The following is a 23,138-nucleotide window of genomic DNA, read 5'->3' as shown; positions in this document are numbered from 1 at the left end:
GCAGCTGGCACCCAGAATGCCTTTACCTTGACTCTGCCAAGGCCCTCAGGCCCAGGGTCTGCTGGTTCCGGGTCCCCAGCAGATCCCCAGAGCAGGCAGGCTTGTACAGACATGGAATCCCCTCCCAAGCCAGCCGAGGAGCGTGGCAGTGAGGGGCAGGTTGGCAGCACCTCGCTCTGTGCCTCCCCTGCAGGACTGGTCCACGAACCCCATGTTTGAGAGAAAGGACAATAAGAAAGACACCCTCCTTGACCTGGAAGGACGGATGGCCAACCTCAACAAGCGCTACATGGTGGTCAAGGAAGCGGGCGTGAAGATCCAGGCCATGGTCGCGGTGAGGACCCGCCTGCTCTGCCGACAGTGGGGGTTGGGGGTGGCCGATGAAGGCAGAGCCAGACTTCTCGGGGACTGGCTGGGTGGGGACCAGCTGTGTGCTTCTCTTGCTCCTAGAAGGCAGAGATCTTTTCAGAGGGGCTGCTAATGGGACAGCGGGGGCAGCGGGGGGGGGCATCTTCACTGTACCCTCAGTCCCTCAGTCCTGCACAAAAGTGGTGTGGTCACCATCAGGCCAGCATCCCTTGTTTTGGTGGGTTCTTGTGTGGTGTGTGTGGTTAATCCCTGCTGTGTGTGTATGGTGTGTGTCTAGTTTGTGTATGTGTGTGATATATGTGTGAGTGTGTAGGTGGGTGAGTGGGATGTGTATGGTGTGTGTGTGTGTGTGTCTGTAGTGTGTGTGTGTGTGCGCGCGCGCACGTGTGAAACATAGGGATAGATCTGGGTGCAAGTCAACAGAGCAAAATGGTTTTCCATCCAGCCACCCACTGTGATTTGTGAGGTTGACAGCGCCCCCACGCACAGTCACATGAGCACCTCCCCCACTTGCTCCCCAGTGTCCTGTTCTCCTGGCAGGCGTGGCTCGAGGACAGAGACTGTGCCTGTGGCATGGGTGCCCTTCGTGGGTATCCATCTATGCGGGTGCCTGCTGCAGCCAGCAACACAGGCAGCCCAGTGTGGAGACCCCAGGGTGGGGGGTCCTGCTCTGCCCCATGGGCTTCAGGCTGCTTGGCTCTTGAGCCCTGCTGCCTCTGAAGCAGCCCGCCCGGGTCTCTAGCATCACAGAGCGGGAAGGAGGAGCAGCTCATCTCTGAGGCCCACAGGAGAGGCGGAGCCCAGCAGCGCCTGAGAGAGAGCGCCTCCTTGGAGCGCAGCATGTGTCCCGGCAGCCCAGGGTGCACCCGGCTGCGGTGCCCTCACTGGTGGGGGTTCAGATGACTGCCAGTCTCAGACCACCAGGGGTCACATGGAGCAAAGACCAAAGAGCTGCAGAATCGTTGGTGGGAGGGGGGTGGAGGGAGGAGTGGATGAGTGACTCCCAGAGCTGGATGCATGGGTGCAGGAGTGGATGGGTGACACTCAGAGCTGGATGCACGGGTGTAGGAGTGGATGAGGGACACCAGAGCTGGATACATGGGTGCAGGAGTAGATGAGGGACACCCAGAGCTGGACGCACGGGTGTAGGAGTGGATGAGGGACACCAGAGCTGGATGCATGGGTGCAGGAGTGGAGGAGGGACACCCAGAGCTGGATGCATGGTGCAGGAGTGGATGAGGGACACCAGAGCTGGACGCATGGGTGCAGGAGTGGAGGAGGGACACCAGAGCTAGATGCATGGGTGCAGGAGTGGAGGAGGGACACCAGAGCTGGATGCATGGGTGCAGGAGTGGAGGAGAGACACCAGAGCTAGATGCATGGGTGCAGGAGTGGATGAGGGACACCCAGAGCTGGACGCATGGGTGCAGGAGTGGAGGAGCGACCCCAGAGCTGGACGCACGGGTGCAGGAGTGGGTGAGGGACGCCTAGAGCTGCTGGAAGCACAGACGGAGGAGTGAATGGGGGATGTGGATGGCCCCTCCGCAGGAAAACGCTGAGCTGTTCCGAGCGGACACCACAAGCCTGTCTTGGAGAGACTATGTCAATTACATAGACCACATGGTCTTGGAGGAATTTGACCAGTTTATTCGCAACTCTTTGACCTACCTGATAGACAACATGGCTGTGGATGTAAGTCGGGCGCGGGGGTCTGGGCGGGGTCTAGCTCGGAGCTTCCTGGTGACAGAAAAGGCAGTCTTTGGGGAAAATGAAACTGATATGGGGTGACTGAGCTCTCGGCTCGTGTAAAGAGCTCCAGTCTCGGGAAGCCCCAGGGCCAGTTTCACCCTGTCCTGTCCTGTCCCTGGGGGTCTGCATTGGCTTGATGACAACGAGCTGAATGGTGACCGCCCCATCCCAGTTTGCCTGGGCCAGTCCCACTTCCAAGCTGAACGTCTTGGGGTCCTCAGGAACCTGCTCCCTGCAGCAGTCACAGCCAGGAGTGATGGGGCCTGGGGTGGCCGAGAGGTGCAGAGGCCGTGACCCCGGCATGGCCTGTTCTAGGGCAGCGTCGCACCCCTGTTTGAGGTCCACATGGAGCTGGACGAGGACGGGATGCTCTTCAACCCCTCCCTGGAGGTGGGCGCCGATCAGGGCTTCCTAATGCTGATGGAGAGCCTGATCAACGACATCTACAACGCGGCCAAGCTCATCCCCCGGCTTGCCCGTGGCCAGATGAACTACAAGGTCAGTTGTGCACAACACCAGCTCCTGGCGTCCAGCCAGAACTGCGGGGGGCAAAGGATGGTGACTCTGAATACCCGAGGTTGGCTCGCTCTGTTGTGTCACTTACACACCACGTCACTCTTGGCGCCCCAGCATTCTGCCAAATGAACCTTCCACGCTGAACGGCATCGGAAGTCCGGTGCCCAACTGCCAGGCCTCATCCGGGCACCAGGCAGGTCCAAGAGACGTGTTTGTCCGGACATGGCTGGGCTGGCTATGAAGTACAAACTGGAAAGAGGGGCCGGGAAATGCTGGGCTGCCCCCGAGGCGGGGGTGTGGGGGCAGGCAGGGCCGGGGTAGGTGGGGTGGGGGTGCCGGTGCGGAGTTAGGGGACTATGCTGAGAAGGGGATTTCTCTCTGGAAACTAGAGTTGTTCCTGAAGCCCTTCCCACTGCCAAGAGGGTTTCCTTCAGGGGTGCCCCGAGCGAGGGTGAGGAGGAACGGGGACTGGGAGGTGAAAGCTGACGTTCAGGGCTTGACTTGTTTAAAGCGAACAAACACTGTCAGAAACCTCGATAAGGAGGGGGGGGTGTACACATTCCTGTATACACACGTGAGTGTGCGTGCATACACGTGTCTGTGTGCATGCTCCTACACCCACATCCACATGTGTGTATCTGCATGTGTGCACATGTGCGCGCTGTGCACATCCCTGGGCTCACGTGTGCGTATTTGTGTGCCTGTGTGTGCCCCGTGCAAGTGTTCACCTGTGAGCATGTGTACCAGTATACAGTGAGGGGGGGCACAGCTGGGAGGGGCTTGCAATTGGGTCAGTGAAGGGGAGTGTCCAGGAGGAGCTGCTAGCTGGGGGCGTGGGGGGCAGGCCCAAGTACTACGTGGCCACCCAACTGAGCTCTCCTGGCCAGACTTGGGACATTTGTTCTGGGGCTCCTGCCCCATGGAAACCAAACATCCCAAACTCCCTGCCACAGTGTGGACTCTGACGCCCAGGGAAGAACTGCCCTGTGGGTTCCTGAGACTGGACTGGCCTTTAAGGGACTCATCGATGACAATAGCGGCTCCCAAGAAGCCAAACTCACCTCCACCAAGTTGATTCTGACTCAGCGACCCTACAGGACAGGGTAGAACCGCTCCTATGGGTTTCTGAGACTGGAACTCTTGACGGAACTAGAACGGTGTGTCTTTCTACCTGGAGTGGCTGGTGGTTTTGAACTGTGGACCTTGCAGATCGCAGCCCAGTGTACACCCACACCACCAGGGGTCCTTGGGGTCCCAATAAAGACCGCACAAAGGGCAGAGTGAAAGGGACTCCAGGCTCCTGACGTTTTCTCCTCTCCTCACTTCTTACTGTGAGCTCAGGGAAGCTTCTGGAGCCTCGGCCTTACATCCAGCGACTCACACATGTCCGGCTTCCCCTCCTCCCTTGCCATCTAATTCCATGGACACCCCCATGCCCCTTCCTCCCTGTGCATCCTGTTTCACCCCCGCCACCTCCTTCCCTAACCTCCTGAATTTGGTCCTGCAGTCAAACCCAGCCTTTAAAAACGTCTTTCAAAGGGTTGACTATTCTGCAACAACACCCTCAACCGTGTCTGTACAGACCTGTCTATTGTTTGGCTGCAAATTGTGCAGCCCCTGCCCCGCGGTGGGGGGGAAGAGTTCAGTTGCAGACCTGAAGGGTGACTAAGGATTCCCAGTTCTCAGGGGTCCCACCAGGCTCTGTCGGGCTGTTAGGTTCCTTGGGTGGGAAATACTTCGTTTCTTGGCTTCCCATGAGAAAGAATTCATGCCGAAGCCTGGTTTGTGATCCCAGTGGGTTTTTATAAAGGACAAAGAAGTTTCGGGTTTTGCAGTCACTGCACACCCACACGTGGTGGCCTGAGGCCAGAGACCGAGGCACCGCCGAACGGCAGGTGCCGGAGGGCGAAGAAGGGCAAGAAGAAGGGCAGGGGTTCTCGAGGTCGGGGTAGTTGAGGCCTCTGGCTGGGAGGCGTGGCCAAAGGTCTTAGTTGACTCCATTAGCTGAATTAAGCCCACCTGGGCCTAGCTTGGGCCGCCCAGGTTTATGGCCCACCTGGCTCAGGCTTGTATTGGCACATGCCCAGGAGTCTCTAAGACTGGCTAAGGGGTTGCCTGATTCTCTGCAGCAACCTCCTGTAGGGGGCCTTCAGGCATGGAGAGGGACACCTCTGACCCTGCTTCTCACTGCCTCACACGACCTCTTTTGAGTGCGGTTTGTCCCACCTTTTTCTCCCCCTCTTTGCAGGGCCTTTCAGAGCAGTCTGGAGTGGTGGCCAGGCACCACCTAGTGGTCCTGGTCTGGGGGGGAGGGAGGGGGATGGCGGGAGGCTACAGTGTGTGGTCGTTCATCCACTGTGGACTGTTCCCTGCCTCCACCGTGGGCCCCACTCTGCTTGCCTCCAAACAGGGAGAGACACCAGGCTGCCCACACACCTTTAAGAACTCCTTTCCTACAATGAGATGGCTTTTTGCCTGCCCCTGTGTGGGTGGGGTTTTCTGCCTCCCACCCCCAGTGGGTTGGTCTGGTCCAGGCTTCCCATGCTCTCTACTCTGGGTCATGCACAGGAGGATTCCTGGAAGCTCCCTGACACCCTGCTTCCTTCCACTGCATGGGCTCTGTGCTTACCCACCCATCATGGGCTCCTCAACGGGCTTCCCCCCATCCCCCACATCTGAGAGCTGCAGCCAGAGTAGGGGTGCCCCATCTGTTTGATTCCTGGGCACTTGGCTGGCCTGCCCTGCCCTGCCCGCACACCCACCCCGCCAAGTGCTCCCCACGGCGCCAGGAGGGTTGAAGTGTTGGGGCGGGGGGGAAGGGCAGCGACCACGGGATGGACCAACTGGCGCCTGTGCCCTCCGGGACCCTGCCCAGCAACTTGGCCATGGGTGGTGGGCTCACTCGCTGGGGGGGCTGCTCTCTCCCTCCCAGACGGACCTGGAGGACATCACGGATCTGATCGAGATGCGTGAGGAGGTCTCCAACCTGGTCCTGGGCGCCATGAAGGTGGCGGAGGAGTACCAGGACTCCCTGGAGCGCTACTCGTACCTGTGGTTGGACGACCTGCAGGAGTTCATGAAGTACTTCCTGATCTACGGCCGCGCCCCCACGTCGGAGGAGCTGGAGGCCCGCGCCGACGAGAGCCTGCCCAAGACGGCACCCACGCTCGTGCAGTTCCAGCAGCAGGTGCGGGGGCGAAGGGGACCAGCAAATCGTGAAACAAGGGGTGGGATGAGGGTGGAAGTGGAACCTCTGGCCCATGGGAGGGGCTTGTCCGGCCTGAGTGGGCGTGTCCAGCCCCCTGGTGGGCGTGGCCACCACAAGGGCCTCCCCAGGTGGCAAGCTGTGGCAGCGCTGGGAAGAGAGGGAAACAGAGTACCACGCCCACCTCCTGCCCTCAACCACGTCAGTCTTCGGAGGTTCTACTGGGCTTGCCGGGTTCTTCTGTTCCTGACACTGTGGACCTAAATTATCCTGTACCTGAAAATTCACCCGGGCAGCAGCTCGGCAGGAACTTTGAGGGTCAGAGAGAAGGTAAAGGGGGCGTAATAAGGACCTGGCTTTCCTGCCACTTGGGGGGCAGCAGAACCCAGGTGGTAGGAAGCTGAGCTCCAGCCCGTGCTGTGACAGTTCCAGGCTCCCAGCCTGCACGCATGCGCCCACGCACACACACACTCACACCGGAGCTGGAGGGGCCCTGGGGAGTACGGGCAGGAGGCTGGCAACCAACCCCAGAGCAAGTGGCCCTGAGCTGAGAGTGACTTTGCTGGGAGGACTCGGGCCCCGCGGACCTGAGAGGGCCATTCTGAGTGGTCTACGCCAGAGGCTGCCACCTGCTCGTGTCACCTGTCAGTACAGGTGGCTCTTATCCAAGGCACCCCACCTTGTCGTGTGTCCCAGGTGTCCTGCTAGGTCGGTGTCAGGGTTGGCGGCCATTTCAGAGGACCCCAGCTTGGGTCACGGCTCCCTGTGGGTGCCCCGGCGGGCCCTGACTGTGGCACCTGGCCCGCAGATCGACTCTTATGAGAAGCTGTACGAGGAGGTGTCCAAGTTGGAAAACACGGTGATCTTCCAGGGCTGGCTGCAGTGCGACTGCCGCCCCTTCAAGCAGGCTCTGCTGAACACCATCAAGCGCTGGAGCTTCATGTTCAAGCGGCACCTGAGCGACCACGTCATCAACAGGTCAGCGGGCCCTGAGGTCGCTCATCCACCCCTGTGGCTGACCACGGCACCGGAGGCTGTGGGGGAGCCTGGGAGCAACACGTGGGTGAAGAGCCATGCAGTGACACTCCCAATGGGAAGCCACCCAGTGGTGGCCAGGAGGAGAGGCCTGGCCATCGCCCCATAGAGATGACAGCCCAGGGCTCTACGGAGCAGTGCTGCTCCAGAACTTGGAGTCATAGTGGGACCCAGGATCGGGGACTCAGGTTGGTGGACCGGGGCCAGTGAACATAGGTGCTGGGAGAGCATGTGACCCAGCCGAGATCCCTCTGGTAGGCTGGGGGAGGAGCAAGATGACTGCAGGGTAAAGGGTGGCCCATGAGAAGGGCTGAGTGGACTAGTCCCCTGTCTCAGGACCCTATGGGGCCCACCATGCCCTTGCTGGTGCCTGTGGCTGGGGGGCTCAGCCTTTCCCCTCCTGCTAGCAGCCCCCCGACACCCCCGTGTCTTGCAGCCTCTCAGACCTGGAGAACTTCATGAAAGTAGCCAGGATGGGCCTGACCAAGACACTTAAGGAGGGGGACTACGACGGGCTGGTGGAGGTCATGGGGCACCTGATGAAGGTCAAGGAGAGGCAGGTGGCCACCGACAGCATGTTCGAACCACTCAAGCAAACCATCGAGCTGCTGCGGACCTACGGCGAGGAGATTCCCGAGGAGGCGCACGCCAAGCTGCAGGTGGGGACCGGGGCTTGGTGTGGGGAGCGGGGGGGACACGGGGGCTGAGGACCGAGGACAAAGAGACACACGCTAAGCTTCAGGTGTAGGTGGGGTCACAAAGTGGCTGAAATAATTAGAAATTCACCGCCCACAAGGCAGGAGCGGGGTGGGGGTGAGGTCAGCCCCTCATGGAAGTGGACCCACAAATTGCCTTGTTGTTGCTGTTGGCAGCTGTCAACTCCCCCACCATCCCCTACCCTCGGGGACCCCAGACCCAGCAGAAGGCAGGCTGCCCAATCCTATACCCTCCCCTCGATCCACTGCCGACTAGGGTCCTGGGATTGCTCTGGGCTTTCACTGCCGATCTTCCCTGTCTGTCTAAGGCCAGGAGGTCAGCTTCACAGTCACAGCTGGCCTCTGCTGACAGGGTGGCATGAAGCTCATGAAGCACCTCCACGGGGAATTGAACCCGGGGCTCTCACCACAGAGCGTCACTGCCCTGCCCCAGTGCATGCTGTGTGGCTAGGTGCCAGAGAGTCGGCTCTGACTCACAGCGAGCCTACACACCACAGAAGGACACACCGCCCGGTCCTGCGCCAGCCTCACAACGGTTATGTCTGAGCGCACGGCTGCCGCCACTGTGTCCATCCATCTGGTCGAGGGCCTTCCTCTTTTTTGCTGCCCCTCTACTTCGCCAAGCACGGTGTCCTTCTCCAGGATCCGGTCTCTCCTGATGACACAGCCAAAGTACATGAGACGGAGTCTCTCCATCCCCACTTCTAAGGAGCATTCTGATTGTGAACACAATCAGACCAAGCCCAAACCCAGTGCCGTCGGGTCGAGTCTGATTCACGGGGGCCTCATGGAGGGGTCCCAAGGCTGTAGGGCAGGCAGGGGTTCTCAACCTTTCTGATGACTCGACTCTTTCATACAGTTCCTCATGTGGTGGTGACCCCTGATCATAAAATTGTTTTCAATGCTACTTCCTCACTGTCATTTTGTTACTGCTATGAGTGGGGTGACCCACAGGTTGAGAACCGCTGCTGTAGATCCTTATAGGAAGCAGACAGCCTTGTCTCTCTCAGAGCCACGGGTGGGTTTGAACATTGTGGTGGGTCAAGTCCAGCGCTTATTCCACAGTGCCACCAGGGCTGTGAGACAAATCTACACATGGGCTGAAAGGGGGGCGAACCACACGCAGCCACCAACAGATTCAGGTGAACATCTGGCTGTCAACTGGGCGGATCCTGGGGCCGGTGGACTAGTCAGATCCCGGGAAGCTGGGGGCCGGGGACTTGGTCCTCAGGACTGTTGCCACAACTTCCCACGAGCCTGCAGTGGCTTCTCAAGACCTTTAAAATGAGAAGACTCAGGCAGCCTGGCCCTCGGCCTTGACCGTCCGTCCGTCCGTCCGCAGGAGCTGCCAGAGCACTGGACAAACACCAAGAAGCTGGCCCTCCAGGTGAAGCAGAACGTGGCCCCGCTCCAGGCCAACGAGGTCAACATCCTGCGGCGGAAGTGTCAGCAGTTTGAGGTACCACTGGCCTGCCAAGCACAGGGGAGTCGGGGATGGAGGCAGGGCTGTCCATGGGCTCGGCTTCTTGGGGATCTGATTGAGGCACTGCCCCTGTCTCCCCAAAGCTGAAGCAGTATGAATTCCGGGAGAAATTCCGGCAAGAAGCTCCATTCTCCTTCAGTGACCCCGAACCCTACAAGTCCCTGAACAAGGTACCTGCTTGGGAGGGGACAGGCTTCCCTGTCTGTCCCCAAGCCATTCCTATCAGCCCAGCCACGGGCCATGCAACTTGCCGGGGACCCCCTGTCAGTATGTGTGCATGTGGGTGTGTCATTGCGCCTCTGTGCATGTGCACTCATTCCTGTGTGTGCGTGTGAGTGTGCATACATGTGTGTCCATGTGCCCCTGCATGTGTACCCATGCACGGGCACAGGTATGTACACCTGTGTACCTGTACTTGTGTATGCATGTGATTATGTGTGTGCAAATGTGCGTGCCTATGTGCCCTTGCATGTATATGGGTGTGTGGCCATGGGTGTGTTTGCACACATGTGAGTGCATGTACAGGGGTGTGTGTCAGCATGTTCTTGTATGTGTGTACTCCTGTGTGTGTGCACATGTGCATGAAGACATGAGTGTGCATGCATGTGGACATAGATGTGTGAGTGTGTGCACATGTGGATGTCTTGAGTGTCTTGGTATGAGTGTCTCGCCTCCTGGGTGGGTGTGTCTCATACATGTGTGAACGAGTGTGCATGTGTGCACGAGTGTGCATGTGTGCACAGGCGTGAGCTGCCCCACAGTCCTGCTGCCTCTCCTCCCAGGGGCTGCCTGCTGCTCCTCCAGGTCCTCAGCTCACTTTGCCTCTGTGTCCCATTCTGTGCTCAGAGCATGGCCTCCCAACGCATGCCCCAACCCCTGCATCCTACACACACACACACACACACACACACACACACACACCCTGCCCTTCCGGCCCTGAGTCCCATCCGTCCGCCCCTCCCACTCGGCCCCCAGCAACAGAAGAGCATCGCAGCCATGGAGGCCATCATGGAGGCCCTGTCCAAGTCCGGGAGCCTGTTTGAGGTCACAGTCCCCGACTACAAGCAGCTCAAAGCCTGCCACAGGGAGGTCCGCATGCTGAAGGAGCTCTGGGACATGATCGTCATGGTGAGAACACGGTGTCCTGGCTGTGGGGGCCCGCCTGCCCCCTGCAGAAGCCCCTCTGTGCATCCTGTCCCCCCTGTGCCGGTTCGTAGCTCCCTCTTCCTCTCCCTCTTTCTCCTGTCTCCTCCTCTCTCACTCCATCTCCCATCTCTTCTCCCTACATTTAATTAGCAAGCAAAACCACAAGCTCCGTAGAAAAAAATGCCCATCAGTTGCCAGATAGAAGACCTGACAGCCCGCTTCCCCAGCTTAGCAAGGAAGCCACTGCCTTGGTTTCTTTAGCCTTTACGTGTTCTGTTTTATGTTGTGTTTGTTGGTGAGAGTACGGGGCCAGGTGGCTTAGTGACTACGCTCTCGGCAGTTCAAAGCCAGCAGCAGCCCCTCGGGGAAAGATGTGGTGTCTGCTCCCATCAGGAGGCTCAGGAAACAGACCTGCTCTGCCCCCATAAGGTCACTGTGAGCTGGAACCACCCACCGGCAGGGAATGTGGGTGGACGGACAAGGTGGCATGGTGGTGCCATGGTTCAGCGTCCAGCTGCTAACTGAGAGGTTGACGGTTTAGACCCACCAGCCACCCGGAGGCTAAAAGATGTGGCCATCTGCTGCCATAAAGCTCTCTGTCACATTAGGCATGGGGTGGGCAGCACCGCCCTGTGCCGTGCTCACCGTGAGTTAGGTTTGAGGCTGGGCGGGGATCAAACATCAGTGTGTGCAATTCACCAGCATCATCTACACGTGCCCCCGCTGCACAGCCTCCTGACTCCTCCTTTGTCGGGTTTCCTCCCCTTTTCACACGGACTCGCCGCTCCCCCCACACCCTCCTTCTTATCTAGTCTCTCCAGTTGCTTCTGTCCACTGGCTCCCCCGCGGGGAGCTCTGGGGAGCCCTGGCGGTTGTGGAGGTCACAAGTTGGGCTCCTAATTGCAAAGCCTGCCGTTCGAAACCACCAGCCGCTTGGCAGGAGAAAGACAGGGCTTTCTGCTCCTGTCAAGACTGGTGGCCGTGGAAACCCACGGGCAGTTGTCCCCTGTCGGGCAGGGTTGCTGCGATCAGCGTCCACTCAATGGCAGTGAGTTGGAGTTTTTTTTGGTTTTTGAGAAAGAGCTTAAAATTTGCACGGCATGCCCCAGGCTGCTTTTTTTTTTTTTTTTTAATGAAACGTTTCCTTCCGTGCTAATTATAGAGCCACACACAGTTGTAAGAGAGCGTCGAGATTGGGGGATTGGGGAGCAGGGTCCCCCACTGGTAACATGGGCACAGCTGTTGTACAGAGTTACAGCTGGGTGTTGGCATTGCGACAGGCAGACTACAGGAGGTGCCAACAGCACTTTGGCATCCCTGCTGCCCTTCCAGCCACGCCCACGTGCCTCCTGCCCACCCCTTGGCGACCAGCAGCCTAGCTGCCTCCCTCTAATTTCAGCATCTCCAGCATCCTGGGACCGGCTGGCCAGGATGGGCCGTTGCTGCTTAATGCCCTCTCCAGGTGGTCTGGTGCAGGGGCAGAGCACCCTGTTTCTGGCTGAGCAGTCCTCCCTGGGGCGGTCCCCCTGCGGCCAGTCCCGGAGCTCTGAGGAAGGCCCCTGGGGCAGAAAAGAGTGGCACTGCCTCCAGTATCCCCGGGCAGGGTGAGGCTGCATTCTCACTGTCGGGACAGCGTGCCAGGAGCACGCTGGCTGCATGATGAGTCATGGGACAGCGACCACGCGGTTTGTAGAGCGAGCACTGCACCGGTCCCCCCTCTGACCCCATCAGCACTCCGGGCTGGGACCGGTTTGAGTTTTCACTTCTGACTTTCAGCCTGCGGTCCCCTCACTGCGGAGACCGCTCTGGGGCTCTGTCCAGGAGAGTCTTTGCCACCAGTGGTCCCCTTCTGTGGAGGGTCTGTGGGTGCCACTTCTAATGGGAGTCCTCGGTCCCTACGGGCAGGGTCAAAGAGAGTTCTTGTCCCAGTTGCTTGTCGTTCGTGTGTGTCATGAGAACATCACACAAAGCCAGAGTGAACCCACTGCTGGCGGGGCGATGCAGACACGTGGCAGTCTGGCCTTGGGTCTCTGAGGCTGTGACTCTGTATGGATCCACAGCCCATGGTCCTGGGAGCAGTGGTCGGGATCAAACCGTGCAGGGCAGGACCTCTGTCCTGTGCTGAAAAGCACAGAGGTTACTGGAGGACGAAGGTGCGCCTGACCCAGGCCATGGTTTTCCATCGCGTCGCGAAGTCAGCTGTTGAATAAGGAAGCCCAGAGGAGGCTGGAGGCATCTGAATTGTGCTGGAGGGGTCTGCCCAAAGAACCAACACACGCGTCTTAGAAGTACAGCTGGAACGCTCTGTAGAGGTGAGGGTGGTGAGAGTACTGGTCTCACGTACTTTGGTCATGTCATCAGGAGAGACCAGGCCCTGAAGGAGGTCATCACACTTGGTAAAGAGGAGGGGCAGCAAAGACAAGAAAGGCCCTCGACAGACGGCCTGACACCGTGGCTGCAGCATGAGGACAGTCGGGGTGGCGCGGGCCGGGCACTGTGCCATGCTGTTGTGCACACGGCGACCTTATGGGTCAGAACCCACTCAACAGAACTGACAGCAGCAGCCCACCTGCATGGGGGCAGCCAGCCTCCTCTTCCTCCCTCTGAGTGGCTGGTGGGCTTGAACTGCCAACCTCGCAGTTAGCAGCCCAACGCCCTCTGCACAGGGCTCCTTTCTCAGAGCTAAAGAATTTACCACCTGCCCTTTCAGCGTTGGGGGTCTCGTTGTCAATCAAGCTCGCCAGTGTTTCTGCCCACCCCTGCCCCCGGTGTTTGCTGCTGGGCAGGTTGGGGTCTTCCCTGAGAGCCCGCTGTGGAGAGGTAGGGTCCATGCACCCACCTGATGCCCCCCGGAGCCGGCTGCTGCCACAGGTACAAGTCTTCCTTCCTTCCCTTGGAGCAGCACGCCCAGTGCTTAACCCTGCACCACCTGGCGTCCCTGTAGAGAAGACCGCCTTGGAGAAAACCATGGGGGTGCGGTCAGCCCCTACTGGCCCCAGGTCACTGTGTCAGCATTGGCATTGGGACGTGGGTGACACTGCCCAGGAGCCAGCAATGAGCCTTGTAGCAGAAATAAACAGCCAATCCCAGGGGCTGGCAGGACACATTCATGAGCTCAGGAGACTGAGTGAGCTCAGCCCCACCCCGAACCCACCTGAAAGGCCACAGTTCCACAAACTGCAAACTCGGTCTCTCCCAGTGGCCCCAGGGGCAGGGGCGGGGGCGTAGTGGGCTGCTCATCACAAGGCCAGTGGGCTGAGCCCCCACCCCCACCCCCACCCCCACCGCCGCTCCACAGGAGAAGTTTTTCTGCTCCCTTGTAGAGCTAGTGGGAAAACCCACAGGGGCAGTTCTGCCTTATCCGATAAGGCCGCTGTGAGTCAGAATTGATTCAATGGCCGTGAGTCTGAGCCGCTTCAAAGTCAATGTCCTACAATGTCGTAACACCCCCTCTGCCCCTCCATCTTGCTCCCACCAGGCTATCCCTCCTCCACCCCACCCCCCAGCTGACAACACTCCTTCCTCACAGCTCTCACCCCCACACCCAGTAGTGAAGGAACTCGGGTCCCCTGCCTTCTGTCGGTCTTGGCCTCTCTGTGCTGGGAGACGTTTCTCTCTGCATTTACCACCCCCTACCCCACCCTCGCCGTCTCCCTGCCCTTTACCCATTGAGTCCATCCTCTGGCTCCCTGCACTCTCGCTCACCAAGCCCTCTCAGGAGCCAGGAGGCCCTGCCAGCCCGTGTCATCCAATGCTGCTGTCCAGGAGGGAACGGCCCCAGTCAGTGTCTGATGCCCAGCCTCCTCCTGTGGCCAAGAAGCTGGCCTGATGCCCGGGAGCAAGGCCAGTGGGGGCACTGTGCCAACTGCCCTTATGCCATGCATTCTCAGCCACCAGACAGCTCTCAACTATCCCCCACCACCCTGCCCCACCCCTGTACCAGCCACTCACCTGAGCTTCAGTAGTAGCTCAGAGCAGGAGCAGGAAGGGGAGACAGGTCTCTGCAGACCCTTCCCAGAGTGCACCCCACGGGGGAGGCCCCATGTCTGAACCAGGTGCACACCTCAGGAGACAGGTGTGTCCTTCCAGGTGTACACCTAGGGGGACAGATGTGTCCTTACTAGGTGAATGACACAGGGAACAGGCTTGTGTGCCCTTCTCAGGTACACACCTCAGGGGTCAGGTGTGCCCTTCCCAGGTGCACACCTCAGAGGACGGGTGTCCTTCCAGGTGCACACCTCAGGGGACAGGTGTCCTCTTTCTAGGTGCATACCTCAGGAGATGGGTGTGTCCTTCCAGGTGCACACCTCAGGGGACAGGTGTGCTCTTCCCAGGTGCACTCCTCAAGGGATGGGTGTCCTTCCAGGTGCACACTAGCATTGATGACTGGAAGACCACCAAGTGGAAGGCCATCAACGTGGAGCAGATGGACATCGACTGCAAGAAGTTTGCCAAGGATGTGCGGTCCCTGGACAAGGAGATGAAGGCCTGGGACGCCTTCGTGGGCCTGGACAACACCGTGAAGAACATGATCACCTCCCTGCGCGCTGTCAGCGAGCTGCAGAACCCCGCCATCCGGGACCGCCACTGGCAGCAGCTTATGACGGCCGCCCAGGTACACTTGCGGCCGGGCGGGGCAGCGGCCAGATGCTGTTCTGTCCCGGTGAGGGCGGCGGCCTGGTCTGCCCACTTGTAGCTACCAACCTGTCCTTCTAACTCGGGGCCTGCATTTCCACTCTGCACTGGGTCCCCCAAGACTACAAAGCCAGTCCTGGTTACAGGCCAAATGGCCCCTGTTCCTCCATGGCCTCAGATCAGCCCTGATGGGGCAATGGGCTAATTGCTGGGCTGCTGAGTCACAGGGTCAGTGGTTCGGATCCACCCATGGGAGCTTGCTCCTATACAGATGGACAGTCTCAGACACCTCAGGAGCAGTTGCACCCTGTTTGATGGGCCCCCTATGAGCTGGGCTCAATGGATGACAGTGGGCTTAAGGTTCCCCAAGGGCTTCAGGGGTACTGAGTTTTGCACCCCTGAATTTCTTGGGCCACCCCCCTAGGGTTGAGTACCGGTCTTGACACCCCTGGAGGGCCAGCAGGAGCCCTCTCCCCAATGGCAACCAAACCAAAAGCAAACAATTAAAATGGAGTCAATGCCGACTCAGTGACCCTGTAGAACAGGGTAGAGCTGCCCCTGTGGGCCTCCGAGACTATTAACTGCTTTACGGGAGTAGAAAGCTTTGTCTTTCTCCCAAAGAGCGGCTGGTGGGTTTGAACTGCTCACCTTGGTTAGCCCAGTGGGTCACCAGGACTCCTTGGCAAAGGGGAGATAATGAGGTTCTGGGGGCAGCTAGTCCCAGAGGCTGTGCCCCACCCCCAGGCAAGGACAGTGGCCTCAGGGACATCTAGAAAGAGCAGCCCGAGCTGTTTGGTCACAGGTGTGAGGGGCCTGGGAGTCAACCAGCCAGGGGAGGGTGCGCACTTGAGCACCTCCTGGAGACCAGGGGACAGGAGCACATCAGACAGCAGAGGTTCGGGAAAGTGGGCAAGGGGCTGGTGGGGGAGATAGGAGAGCCTGGGGAAGAGGGGGGACACATGCTGAGGAGTTGCAGGCATGGTGCAATCCCCTCCTAAAAATCTGCCAGGTTCGTGGCTTGATGCTAGCCCCCTGACTCATGGTTCCTGATGGGTTTGCAGTGCCTGCTTGTGGGAAATAGTTTGCCAGCCCTTTCTTCCTCTACTTTCTCCATCTGGATGCTCTGCTGAAACCAGCTCAGTCTCCCAGGCCTCCACTGATGGGACTTGGGGGGTGGGGTTACCCGTGAGGTACATCACGTGGAGCAAAGACTCACTGACCCACCACCAGCCCGGCTGAAGGCCCTGACCCTCACCAGGGGCAGCAAGAAGTCCACTCTCCCTCCTGCCCACCACCCTTGGTGGGTCCAAGTGAAACTGCCTGCCTTCAGTTTTTTAATGCTGGTCCCCCGCCCCCTCACCCCCACCCCTGAAGCAGAGTGCCAGGCCTCTCCTCCGAGGCTCCTCTGACTGGACTTGAACCTCCCACCTTTTGTTGGGTAGCCGAGTCAGTTCCCCATCCACACCTCCCTGCGAACGAAATGCGGGTTCTCCACACACACTGGCGGGGAGAAGACGACCTGACAGGCATGATCCTCCCTCCCCCACTCAGGTGAAGTTTGAGATGTCGGACAACACCACCCTGGCCGACCTGCTGCAGCTGAACCTGCACAAATACGAGGACGAGGTCCGCAACATCGTGGACAAGGCCGTGAAGGAGTCTGGGATGGAGAAGGTAACCCCGCTTGGACGGACGGATGCCTTCCGTGGGGACGCCTCCGAGGGTCACCCAGCCCACTGTACCAAGTGTGAGGTCCTTCTCCAGGGACTGGTCTCCCAACAGCAAGTCCAAGGCTGTGAGCCCAAGTCTGGCCATCCTTGCTTCTAAGGAGAGCTCTGGCCGCACTTCCGCCAAGGCAGCCTTTTGGTTCTGACCGGCTGTGCCACACACAGCCCTCTGAGCCCTCACGCACTCATAGGCCCATCTCCTCTGTGCCTCCCTCTGCAGGCCGCCTCGGCCCAACTCCTTGCCCAGTGCTCGGCCGCAGAGAAGGGGCTGAAGGAGGCCGGGGCACGGGCGGAGAGGAGGATGACCCTGAGCTCCTTCGAGAGCTGCCAGGGGGACAGACACCAGGCTGGGGCAGCTCCAGTCCTGCTGGGCAGTGCCGGCAGGCAGTGTCCTGTGGCAGCGTTGAGTGGCTGTTGTGTGTATCCGGGCTCTACACGGGCTTTCCTGGGACACAATTCACGGGTCCGCCGCATCATCCCTGCAAGTGTAGGCGGCTTGTGGTCTGCCCACCACCACCGTGACTCTGCCTGCACCCCTGGCCCTGGGTCGCCCCCCCACCCCCCATCACCATCTGTCTCCGGTCTTTGGGTGGCCCTTCCAGCATGTCTGATGGGCCTGAGCAGCACGTGGCCCCGGGTGTCTGCCTGCTTTCACAGGGCATGTCCGTAGGCCGGGCCCCACGGTGACCAGGACCATCTCCCTGGCTCGATGAGCACAACTGTGGACAGGGGCCACTCCCGGCTTCTGGCGACTGAGCACACAGCCTGAGACAGCCCGGGTCCCCCAGGCAGCTCCGGACGCCCGTCCCTGTGTCCCCGGCAGGTGCTGAAGACGCTGGACAGCACCTGGTCCACCATGGAGTTTGAGCACGAGCCACACCCGCGCACGGGGACCATGCTGCTCAAGTCGGACGAGGTGCTGGTGGAGACGCTGGAGGACAACCAGGTGCAGCTGCAGAACCTGATGATGTCCAAGTACCTGTCCCACTTCCTGAAGGAGGTGACCAGCTGGCAGCAGAAGCTGTCCACGGCCGACTCGGTCATCTCTATATGGTTCGAGGTCCAGCGGACCTGGAGCCACCTGGAGAGCATTTTCATTGGCTCCGAGGACATCCGCGCCCAGCTCCCCGAGGACTCGCGGCTATTCGACAGCATCGACCTGGAATTCAAGGTGGGCGCTGCCCACCCCCATGGGGACTGGGGTGGGGGTGCTCTGTGCCCTGGTGACCTCCCACACTCCCTTCGCAGGCCTTGATGGCAGACGCCGTGAAGACCCCCAACGTGGTGGAAGCAACCAACAAGCCGGGGCTGTACGACAAACTTGAGAATATGAAGAAGAGGTGAGGGCCCTCTGCCCCCCGCCAGGGAGCCCCCCACTCACCGGCTGGTCCTCGCTGTCCATGGATGTATACATGCCCTGACCCTCCAGCCACACACACACACACACACACACACACACATACCACATGACATGCCTGGCACACGCATGACATGTGACACACGGATGATACACACGGCATATATGACACACATGCTCCTCCATGCTGGGGTGGCCCCTCCCCAAGGTCAGAGCAGGGCCGGGTGAGGGGGTCCCTGTGGAGAGCTCTGGATGCAGCTGGACAGGTCAGCCCTCAGGAGAAAGGCCTGGCCATTACCTCCCAAACAGGCAGGCACTGAGCCCTGCACAGGTAGGCTCCCCACGAGCCGGCTCCACTCGGTGGCTGGTGTCTTAGGTCAGCGGCAGGCAGGGGTCTCCAGGGGCTGCAAGCTCAGGGGGGACATGGGGTGGGCCACAGAAGACCCTCTTCCATTGATGACCCAGCACCCCCCCTCCCACCCCGTGCCCAGCCTGGCTGTTTGTGAGAAGGCCTTGGCGGAATACTTGGAGACCAAGAGGCTGGCTTTCCCGAGATTCTACTTTGTCTCCTCCGCCGACCTCCTGGACATTCTCTCCAATGGAAATGACCCCGTGGAGGTAGGGCCTGAGCGGTCCTCGGGAGGAGGCTGTGTCTCCCCTGAACCCCAGGTCCCTGCCTCGGGAATGCCCTGCTGTCGGGGGGAGGGGTCCCTCCTGGGCTATACGGTGGGGCTGGCTCCTCGGACTCTGTCCCCGCTGCTCCAGGTCGGTCGCCACCTGTCCAAGCTCTTCGACAGCCTGTGCAAGCTGAAGTTCCGGCTGGACGCCCAGGAGAAGCCCCTGAAGCTGGGTGTGGGCATGTACAGCAAGGAGGACGAGTATGTGGACTTTGACCGGGAGTGTGACCTCTCAGGCCAGGTGAGGGCGGCCGTCGCCCCCGCCCCCACCCCCTGAACCAGCATCGTCTTAGAATGGTGGGGGAGAGAGATACAGGGGATGGCGTGCACACCGCCCAGCAGGCTTCACGTGTGCATCTCGGCAGCTGAACCGCGTTCATCAGTTCCCGAATTCTTCCATCGCCTCAAAAGACAGCAGCCGAGGAAAGTGGGTGGCATTTTCTCCGGGTTTGGAAAGGGGTCACCTTAGAAGGTCCTGAATTGGGTGGGAGGGAAGTGTGGAGCCAGACTGAAAACTATCAAAGGGACCAGGCTCACGGGACGCAAGGAGGCTGCTGGGACCCCCTAGACGGTGGCCCTCAGCCACCTTTCAGTCTGGGAGTGACCAGAAGACCCAAGAGGCACTGACCAGGACAAAGTCCAGAGGGGGAGGGCAGAAGGGGGCGCCGGGGCAGGGTGGGATGAGTGCTGGGCCCGGAGGGCCCGCAGTGGGAGATTCACACACAGAGTGTGTGGACTGGAGTGTGAAACTGACCATAAAAACCACAACACCCAAGCCCACTGCCTTCCAGGTGCTGCAGGCCCTCGGGGACCCTGTAGGACAGGGTGCGACGGTCCCGGGCGGGGGCGGGGGGTCAGGGACTGTGACTCTTTACAGGAACAGAGAGCCGCCTCCGTGTGCTGAGGAGCGGCTGGTGCTTTCAAACTGCCGACCTTGAGGCTAGCAGGCCAGTTCATAATCCCCACGCCAAAACTGAGGATGGGGCTTTGTAAACCTTCACCGAACTCACAATAAAAAGGGAACACAAGCCAGCTCCAGAGGCCCTGGGCAGTGGTGGGTGGTTCGAGCTCCACCTCCCCTGCCTCGGGCACCAGAGGGGCAGACCTGGGGCGGCCTCACTGCACCGGCAGAGAACTTGGGGTGCTGCAAGTCCATCTGTGAGCCAAACTGTGAGCCTTGGTGGCGCATGGGACTGCCAGCCACAAGGTAGGCAGTTCAAACCACCAGCTGCTCCTCCGGAGATAGACTGGGATTTCTACTCCCGTGGAGAGTCACTGTCTCGGAAGCCCACAGGGGCAGTCCCGCCCCGCCCGACAGGGCCACTGCGAGTCGGTTGAGTGAGGGGTGACTGTAAGGATCAGTATCTTCTTCCTGTACAGCAAGAGCACCTCGGGATTGGGGCCAGGCCCTGTGTTGCAGCTGTGGTCACCCCTACCCCCACCCCCAGGTGGAAGTCTGGCTGAACCGCGTGCTGGATCGAATGTGTGCCACGCTGCGCCACGAGATCCCAGAGGCCGTGGTGACCTACGAGGAGAAGCCAAGGGAGCAGTGGATCTTTGATTACCCGGCCCAGGTTCGAGCCCAGCCTGGACCTCGGGCCTGGGCAGAGCGGGTTGTTGCCCCAGAGGGCCCTTTCCGTGGCAGCTCACCGGGGCGCCATCTGTTCTCAGATTGCACTGACGTGCACGCAGATCTGGTGGACGACCGAGGTGGGCATGGCTTTCGCGAGGCTGGAGGAAGGATATGAAAATGCGATCAAGGATTACAACAAAAAGCAGGTAAGGGCTTCTTCGCATCCGCCAGACCCGGCCACCCTGCTTATGGCAGAGGGGAGCCCCGCCCCGCCCTTGTTCTGTGAGAGCCCATAGCTGGAGCCACCCGTCAGCCCACCTCGCCCACGTGCCCCTCCACGTTTACCAAGCGGGAGGCCCTTCTCCGGGGACTGCTCTCTCCTGCTCACACATCCAACGGATGGGACACGCACACGTCCGAGGTGCGGTGTGGCCGTACTTCTCCCAAGACAGGCCCGTTGGTTGGTATTGTGCTTAGTTGCTGTCGAACCTGTTCCGACTCACACGAGCCTCATGTGCAACAGAAGGAACCGCTGCCTGGTCCTAGGCCCTCCCCCCTGCCCCCCCGCACAACCATTGCTCGGTGTGAGTCCATAGGTGCCGCCATCGTGTCAACCCATCTTAGCAAGGGTCTCCTCTTGTCACTGGCCTCGACTTTCCCTAGCCAGTGTCCTTTTCAGGGACTGGTCTCTCCTGGTAACAGGTCCAAGGAATGGGCGACCACCTGTCCCATCCTTGCCTCCCGGGGCAGTCTGGCTCTGCTGCCAAGGCAGCTGGGCTGGTTCTGCTGGCAGTCCACGGTGCGTTCAGTCCCCTTCGCCAGCACCATCCTTCAGATGCACCGGTTCTTCTTTGTCCGACTGTCGCAGGCGTAGGAGGCCACTAGCCTGGGTCAGGCCCCCTTCGTCCTCCAAGTTACCTCCCTGCTGTACAATACCCCAAAGATGTCTTTTGCAGCAGATTTCCCCAGTGCAGTGCGCCATTTGATCTCTCCAGCTTCAGTGTGCGTGGATCAGTTGTTGGTAGGCGGTACATTCTCTGTTCTTGATCAGCCTCAGCTCAATTCAAAGGCGGCGAGTCTCGCCCAGTCTCCCCGCCTCCGCGTGCACATGAGACCTGGGTCAGGTGCACCTCGGTCCTCAACTTGGCATGGTTGCTTCCGGTCACCACAGGCAGGTGGTAGCTAGTGACTCCGTGAAAGAGTGGTCTTCCGGGAGGCTTCGCTTCCCTCTGGTCCATCAGGAGATAGGAGGCACAGGCCGCCTGGGGGCTTTCCCACAAGATTCTCAGTCATAAATTTAATGAATGAAAACCAGGCCCCTTGCTACTGAGCAGATCCTGATTCACAGCAACCCCATGGGACAGAGTAGATCTGTCCTGATGGGTCTCCAAGACTTTTAAAAGTTTTTATGGGAGGAGACAGCGGGTGGGCTTGAACTGCTGACGTTCTGGTTAGCAGCCCAGCACACCACCCTCTACATGATCCGGGCTCCTATCAGGCTGAAGCCCAAAGACCAAGTTCACGGCCATCGCATCTATTCTGACTCTGAGTGGCCCTGCAGGACAGGGTAGAACTGCCCCTGTGGGTTTCTCAGACTGTCACTCTTTACAGGAGTAGAACACCTCGTCTTTCTCTCCTGGAGTAGGTGGGGGCTTTGAACTGCTGACCTTCCAGTTAGCAGCCCAACACAGCCCACCAGCACTCCTCAAAGTATGAAAAGCTGCCCATATGCCCACCACGGTGCCAGCATCTGGTTGGGCGGCCTTCTACCCTTTGGTTCCCATGTAGTTTATCTGTACGGAGAAACCCACAGGCTGACCTCAGCTACCAGCCAGCTGTTCGGTCCCTAGTGGTCATGGGCATTTTCGTCCACAGCGAGATGAAGCTGTGTCACAGCCCAGCCAGTCCCCTTCCTCAAGGTCACCCCGAAACGCTTTTGACTTCCGTTGGTTTTTCAAAACCACTCTGGCTCCCCAGTGTCAGTGCCCGCACAGTGACATTGACGACAGTCTTCAAGCTGTGGGACTGCTCCTTCTCCTCATCCGAGCTGGCCCTCCGTCATTCACGCATCTCACTGCACCCCAGGTGGCCTGCCCAACTGATGGGAGTCCTGGATTGCTGCTGTCACCGTGGTCCGGTATGGAGGACCCTTTACAGCCACACCGTGCCCGCGACCGAGATTCTCTACAAGCCCAAGCTAAACGATCACCAATGCGGGGCACCGGTTTGGTTTAAGGCTTACAGATGAACTCAGAGCAATCATTGTGTGAGTTTGTCCAGCCTCTATGGATTCAGGAAGTTGGGATTCTGGGAGAATCTCAAAATCTGGTTGTACATTTTTTAAAATGGTTTTATTGAGCTCTGATGAACATACCATGTGATCCAACCGCCCAGTCATATGAAGCAGGGCTGTGTGGTCATTTTCTTCCTTGTGGTACCACCATTCCTAGACTGTGCTCAGTGAGGACCCTACAGATGGATTTGGGCCTTCGCCTATCATCCATAGCGTTCCACGAAACCCCAGTTCAGAATTTAGACTCTGGTTACTGTTTCCTCCTCGGAGTTTGGATTTTATTGTTTACAATCCTTGGATGACACTGGCTAGTGTACTTCTTTATGTGGACTTAGCTGGCTTCTCACTGAGATGGCTGCTTGTTGAGTGACAGGCCTTTAAGATCCCAGACTCTATTTTTCCTGACAGCCCGGCACCATCTGATCTCTTCACCATCCTTGGTTGTAGCACCCGTATCCTCGGTGGTCTCCCCATGAGGGTGAAGGGCCATGTCACAAGAACTAATCATTCTTATCTTAGGGCTGTGGTCCAGTGAGCATTCAAAATCCATTTGCTTATAGAACTATGGTTTCTACACATCCATGGCTCGCTCTGGAGACAGCATTATCATTTTACCATAGTATCGCATACATCATCCCCACGGGGCTGAAGATGATT

The 23,138-nt window shown here is 59.3% G+C and overlaps 1 protein-coding gene across 1 annotated transcript in view; it reads left to right on the top strand.

The window, feature by feature from the left end:
- Positions 1–23,138, top strand: part of DNAH17 (dynein axonemal heavy chain 17) — a 96,969-nt gene that overhangs the window by 21,793 nt on the left and 52,038 nt on the right. Inside the window, exons 16-32 of the mRNA XM_075559705.1 lie at positions 194–334; positions 1,918–2,061; positions 2,434–2,616; positions 5,567–5,821; positions 6,648–6,817; positions 7,311–7,533; positions 8,933–9,049; positions 9,157–9,243; positions 10,049–10,201; positions 14,586–14,834; positions 16,406–16,528; positions 17,405–17,752; positions 17,830–17,921; positions 18,430–18,556; positions 18,704–18,856; positions 20,064–20,189; positions 20,287–20,394. Of these exons, the coding sequence (XP_075415820.1) occupies positions 194–334; positions 1,918–2,061; positions 2,434–2,616; positions 5,567–5,821; positions 6,648–6,817; positions 7,311–7,533; positions 8,933–9,049; positions 9,157–9,243; positions 10,049–10,201; positions 14,586–14,834; positions 16,406–16,528; positions 17,405–17,752; positions 17,830–17,921; positions 18,430–18,556; positions 18,704–18,856; positions 20,064–20,189; positions 20,287–20,394 (2,799 nt within the window). The remainder of the gene's footprint in view (positions 1–193; positions 335–1,917; positions 2,062–2,433; positions 2,617–5,566; positions 5,822–6,647; positions 6,818–7,310; positions 7,534–8,932; positions 9,050–9,156; positions 9,244–10,048; positions 10,202–14,585; positions 14,835–16,405; positions 16,529–17,404; positions 17,753–17,829; positions 17,922–18,429; positions 18,557–18,703; positions 18,857–20,063; positions 20,190–20,286; positions 20,395–23,138) is intronic.

The sequence above is a fragment of the Tenrec ecaudatus genome, chromosome 10 (assembly GCF_050624435.1).
Source record: "Tenrec ecaudatus isolate mTenEca1 chromosome 10, mTenEca1.hap1, whole genome shotgun sequence".
NCBI classification, from domain to species: domain Eukaryota; kingdom Metazoa; phylum Chordata; class Mammalia; order Afrosoricida; family Tenrecidae; genus Tenrec; species Tenrec ecaudatus.
Note: the sequence above shows the minus strand (reverse complement) of the source record. Positions and strands in the feature narration are given on the sequence as shown.